Genomic DNA, 6000 nt, shown 5'->3' on the forward strand with positions numbered 1-6000 from the left:
ATAAATGCCACCCACAGACTTTGTATTCTTTTCTGAAGAAAGGACTAGTGTGCTTTTGGTTGCACACAGGATAGTTGCATCATGGTAGGTGGAACTATGACCATGTCATTGTCCTTATTTGGAGATTAAGTGTGATTTAAGGAGATGTGTATGGGTGCCCAGTTGACAAAGGGTGGACTCATGGGGATTAATTTTATATGTTAACCTGGCTAGGCCACCTTACCCAGATATTTGACCAAACATTTTTTAGATGTTTCCACGAAAGTACTTTTTAGATGAGACTGACATTTAAGTCAGCAGAGTCTTAAAAATGCATAATGTGGGTGCTCCATAATGTGGGACTCACCCGATCATAGAAAGCCTTAATAGAAACAGTCGACCTCTTTCAAAGAAGGGGGAATTCTCCTAGCAGACTACCTTTGAACTTGAACGGCAGCATCAACTTTTCCCTGAACTTCCAACCAACCCCACCTATGCAGTGTATGAGTCAATTCCTTGAAATAAATCTGTTTATCTATCTATCTATCTATCTATCTATCTATCTATCTATCTAATCTCTCTCTCTCTCCCCCTAGCTATCCAAATGCATACATGCATTCTGTTGGTTCTGTTTTTCTGGAAAACAAATACAGTATGTATTACAGAAAGAAAATAAAGCAGGCAAGGGGATGGAGAGTGATGAGGGAAGAGGGACCAGCAGGTGCAAAGGCCCTGGGCATGTGAAGAGAAGTAGAGGCCAGGGTCTTCTAAGGAGGAGAATAATGGAAAACAAGATCATAGTTAATGAACATACCAGATCACACAGCTGTTGCAAAGATGCTGGAAAACTATCTCATGCCTTAATCTTTTCAGATAGAGACTGTTATTCCCATATGACAAACCAGGAAACTGAGGCCTTGAAGATGGTCAAGTTGCTTTCACGAAGTCCCACATTGAAGAATTGGAGCTGAGATCGAAACTCAGGCCTAGCTGGCAGGTCCTGGGTCCTTTCTGCTACATCTAGACCTGACTCACCAAGCCACCTCCACCCAACCACTGACAGGAAGGACAGACATAAACAGAAGAGTAGGGGCTGGTCTTTCAGGCCCAGATTCTGAGTGGTCAGCTGGGAAGTAAGAGGGGCCTAAGAACCTTAGGCAGAGGGTGCTGTCAGAGTTGCCCTGTGAGGAAAGGAAAGAGGTCACCCTTGCCAAGGTTCCCCTGGTTCGTGGCCTCTCACTCTGTTTCCACTATATCCAGTCTTGGGATCTTCCCCTATGTACCCCCTTGATCTGGAGCCCTCTTTCACTCTCCTCCTTGCATCTGGCTCCTTCCTTCAGACATTTCCTGAGCCATAGACTGGGCAGGTCCCCTGCCAGGTGCCCCCAAAGCACCCGACACCTCCCAGGCCATGACACTCCTCATACTCTTAACTGCCTGACACCCATCCTTCCTGCTTGACAGGGAATGTTCTGAGGGCAGGCAAGTCTTCTGTCTTGGTCTTGACTGTTTCCCCAGAGAGAGCATAGTATGTGCCTATCACGCAGATAGCGGATGCTTGAAAAATACTTGTAGAGTGAACAGATGAACAAACAGCCAAGTGAGTCAACTATCCCAGGACCCCCATCCTGAGCTATTCCCTGCCAGAACCCAGTACCTCCCATGCCCACAGTTGGGAAGAGCTGTGTCTCCTGGACCCTGGGCCAGACTAATCTCTCAGCACCCAGGCAGGGTAGAGGGCAGCTCCCTTCACAGGAAGCTTTCTCCAGCCTAGGGGACATTTCCTCAAAGGTTAAAACCTGCCAGCTTCCGGCTGAGTTTTATTTATTTATCCTCCGTGCCCCATCCATAGCACCAAAGCCATGCCGACTACTTCCCTATTTCCTGCTCGGGATTCTGAGCTCTCAGGCCTCCGGCACAAAATCCTGTCTCCGGACACTGGGCTACTGAGCAGAAGACATCCAAATAAACGCAAGGTTTCCTGGAGCGGGGCCTGGCTCTAGGCTACGAGTGGGGACCAGAGATCCAGGCACCAGCGGACACTTCACTAGGAACCCCAGAGTCTGGGCTTAACCACATGGGGAAAAGAACTAATTTACACATTCATTGAACAAATACTGATTCGCACGTAAGCAGCAGACGCTGTTCCAGGTCCTGGAGGTACAGTGAGCACAACAATAAAGATCCCTGCCGTAACACAGCTTTCATTACAGCAGGGGAAAGGTGGCAATAGAAAAAAAAAACAAGCAAATGATTTAGTATGTTAGAAAGTGATAGTTGCTAAGGAGAAAATAAGGCAAAGAAGAACATAGGGAGTGCATGTGTTGAGGGCTGACATTTTATTATTACTATTTTTTTTTTTTTGAGTTGGAGTCTTACTCTCTCGCCCAGGCTGTAGTGCAGTGGCATGCTCACAGTCACTCCAGCATCAACCTGGTGGGCTCCGGTGATCTTTCTGCCTCAGCCTTCCAAATAGCCAGAACTACATGTGCATGCTACCACGTCCCGCTAGTTTTTGATGTATTGTAGAGATGAGGTGTCTCCAAGTTGCCAGGGCTGGTCTTGAACCTGCGGATTCAGGCAATCCACTCGCCTTGGCCTCCCAAAGTGCTGGGATTATAGGCTGAGCCACCAAGTGTGGCCTATTTTTTAATCTTTTTTTAGAGACAGGGCTTTACCCTGTCACTCAGGCTGGAGTGCAACGGTGCGATTGTAGCTCATTGTAGTCTTGAACTCCTGGCTTCAAGAGGTCCTCCTGCCTCAGTCTCCCAAGCAGCTGGGACTATGGGTGCATACCACCATGCCAGACATTTCAGATAAGAAGTCCAGGCAAGGCCACAATAAGACACGACTTTGGAGAAAAGATTGGAAAGAGATGAGGGAAACAGTCATGTAAGTATCTGAAAGAACAATCTGTGCAGAAGGAACAGTAAGTGCAAAGGCCCTGAGGCAGGAGTAGGATGGATGGGTTTGAGGAGTAGGAAGAAGGCCAGTGAGGCTGTGGAGGAATGAGTGAGGGGGAAGCCCTGACTTAGGCAGGGACCCAGTAAGAAGCAGTACTGGGAAAGTGAGTTCCAATGAAGTAAGTTCAACTGAAGGAGTGATGGAAGACCACAGATGGAATATTCACAAAGCTGTGGAAGGGGAGGGCGGAAGGGGAAGGAGGGAGAGAGGGGTAGCTTTTCTGCTCCTAAACTTTTAGGGAAATGGAAGAAGCAGGGACCCAAACTCTGGTCAGGCTTGAGAGGGAGCACAGCTACTGTTGACCAAGGCCTGGACCATGGTGGCACCCAGGAGTAGAATGGTGGTAATAACTATTTCAGCTTCCTTCCCCTTCTGCCCACCCACTTCCTGCCAGTACTGTCACTGAGATGAGGCTAAGGGGGTGAGACAGGTGATACTGGGTCAGCCCAGAGCAGGGCAAGGAGCGGAGGATCCGGAGAGGCAAGAGAAGAAATTTCCAGCACAAGGCAGAGAGGTCACGGTGAGGGGGGCAGCGGGACAGCTCCTGCAGGGCCCTGTGGGCTTCAGAGGCCTTTGGCTTCCTGAGTGAGATAGGAAGTCTTGGGGAGTCTGAGCAGAGAGGTGATGGATAAGCTGTGTGGATGGAATCAAGGGAGGCAGGGACTGAAAATGAAGGCAGCTCTGCCCTCTTCACTCCCCCCCATCACATCCTAATACCCAGACTGTGGATTCAGAGAACCACAGACTTGGCCTTGAGCACAGATGTCCTGTGCCCCATAGTGGCCTGCTGGATGAACCCAGTGGTGCTAGTCATAACCCCATCTGCCCTGCAGGGTGAGTTGGCTAAGCCCTCGGTGTTTTCCTGGATGGGCATCAGGAGGCCTGACTCACCCTAGCTTTCTTTCCTCCTTTTCTCTAAATGCTTAGTTTCTCCACCCAAAGACCACCCTTAAAGATCCCAGGGTTCCTCCTCTGTCCTTCAAGTCATGCCAGGAAATGCTCATAAATCCAGAGCCGCCCACATGATGAGATTAGCATTCTGCCGGGTAGGGATGTTGATGGCTGGGACTGGCTGGGGCCAGCCCAGAGGCTTGGGGACTCCAGGAAAGGGTCTATGTGGGGTCTTCCCTGTGAGTGGGTAGAGGGGTCCTTTGGCTTTCAGTTTTCAGTGCAGATAAGCCAAAGGAAGGCCAGAGACCTGGATTCTGGTGCTGCAGACTCTGACCCAGGCCAATTGTGGGACTGGTTCTCTGGGTCACAGGGTCCCTGCCGAAATAGGAGGGTATGGGAATCCCTCTCAGCTCTGGAAGGCCTATTCAAGGAGCCCAACGTTTAGAACATTACATGCACCAGTCCAGACACTTTGCCTATGAAAGCTCATTTACTCATCATAACAGACCTGTGAGGGCAGTCCTGTGAGGGCAGCATTAATGATCCCATTTTGCAGACGGAAAACCCAAGGCTCAGAGAAGTAAGTGACCAGTGCTGGGGGCTCCTCACTCAGGCCTTAGTTCCGCCTGGGCTGAACCCATCAAGCTTGCCCTGCTGCTCCTGCTGTGAATCTTCCCCCCGCCCCAAAAAACCCACCTCTGATCTTTTAAACCAAATACACTCTGAGCAAGGAGGAAAAACAGTAAGTGGTATTGGAGAGTCCTGGAGAATCCCCTAGATGGAGTTATTTGCAGTTATAAAGCTCTGAGGCCACAGAGGAGATGGACAGAGGAACAGGTAGTTATAACATGGTAGGTTAATGATAAAAGTTAAACACAGGGGTTTGGGGCCTCAGAGAGGGTTTCTGCCCCAGCTTGGGAATGAGTGGAGGAATAAGGGTGAGCAGAACTGAGGGTGTTCCCTGCAGAGGGAGTGCATGGGGTGTTCAGAGATGGTCAGGAGTCAGGCCTGGAGGAGACCCAGAGGTCAAGGGTCTTTAGTCTCACACCGTGGTCTCCAGCCTCAGCCCCACTGGCATACACAACCCTTCTCTACCTGATCTTCAGACCATGGACAAGCTGCTGCAGATGGTGAAATGGAGGAGGAATCAGAGACAAGTCAATTGAGACCCATGGAGGGACAATGGTCACACAGGTCATCTGTCAGCGGTGGCCTTAATCACCATCATTGCTATTATCGTTATTTAAGCAGTTGCTTCCATAGGATTGAAGCATGTCATTTTTACTTTTCCTGCAGTCTCAGACCTGCCCTGCTGACACAGCTGCCTAGACTTCAAAAGGCAAGTCTCCATTTTCATTTGCAAAATCAGTATGAAATTCCTAGAGGGCCCGTCTAATTCCTCTGGTCTGACCACACAGCAATTACCAATTTGCAGGGAGGGGGAGGGTCTCACAGGCCCTCCAACACTGTGGGGACCTCCGTCCGCTCTGCCTTGGTCCTGGGCAGCCGCCAGAGAAGACTGGATTGGAAGGCGCACCTCCAGGTGGCCCAGGGTGGGAGGAGAGGAGCCAGGCCTGTGAACGCTCAGTACTGATGAGAGAAGTCGTAATACGCCTCCACCGTCTGTCTGCCAAGCCACCGGTTATCAAACGCTCCAGAGACCAGCAGCAGCAGAAAGGGCGGGGCTCTGACCCAGCTTCAAATCCGGGACCTGCTATACGCAGGTTGCATGAAGGTCTCATTTTGGCTCTTTCAGTAAAATGCTGTGAGAATGTGAGGCAGGCCCTTCTCTCTAGGCCTCAGCTTACACATCTGCTAAGTGGAGAGAATAATTTGTCTAGGCTGCTTGAGACTAGCATTCTATAAACCTTGCAAAAACGATTGCCCTTTCTTAGGATATACACAGACACACATACTTTGAGAAACTTCTGTTCCCTAAACACTGGGGTGGGTCCCGGCTGCAGGAGGTGTTCCAAGGAGGGGCAAGAGTTCAGTATGTGTGGATGGGGGATTCCCATTCCTTCTTCGGTGTTCAGTGTGGACCAGTGCTGGGCCCTGTGCTGGGGCCATGGGACCAAATCAGTACCCTTTCACTTTGAGGAGTCACAGGCAGGGGTGTGAAGCAAGGGAGGAGGTTCCTGGAGGACACGAGGCAAGATCAAACAA

The 6000-nt window shown here is 50.1% G+C and overlaps 1 protein-coding gene across 1 annotated transcript in view; it reads right to left on the reverse strand.

Annotated features, from left to right (window-relative positions):
* LOC103250832 (metalloprotease TIKI2-like) overlaps positions 1-1160 on the reverse strand; it is a gene marked incomplete at its 5' end in the record, with an annotated part of 42372 nt that extends 41212 nt beyond the window's left edge. Inside the window, one exon of the mRNA XM_021708219.1 lies at positions 1015-1160. Coding sequence (XP_021563894.1) covers positions 1015-1160 — 146 coding nt within the window. The remainder of the gene's footprint in view (positions 1-1014) is intronic.
* Between the last annotated feature and the right edge of the window lie 4840 nt (positions 1161-6000).

The sequence above is a fragment of the Carlito syrichta genome, unplaced genomic scaffold (assembly GCF_000164805.1).
Source record: "Carlito syrichta isolate Samal-C Ts95f unplaced genomic scaffold, Tarsius_syrichta-2.0.1 Scaffold135585, whole genome shotgun sequence".
NCBI lineage: Eukaryota > Metazoa > Chordata > Mammalia > Primates > Tarsiidae > Carlito > Carlito syrichta.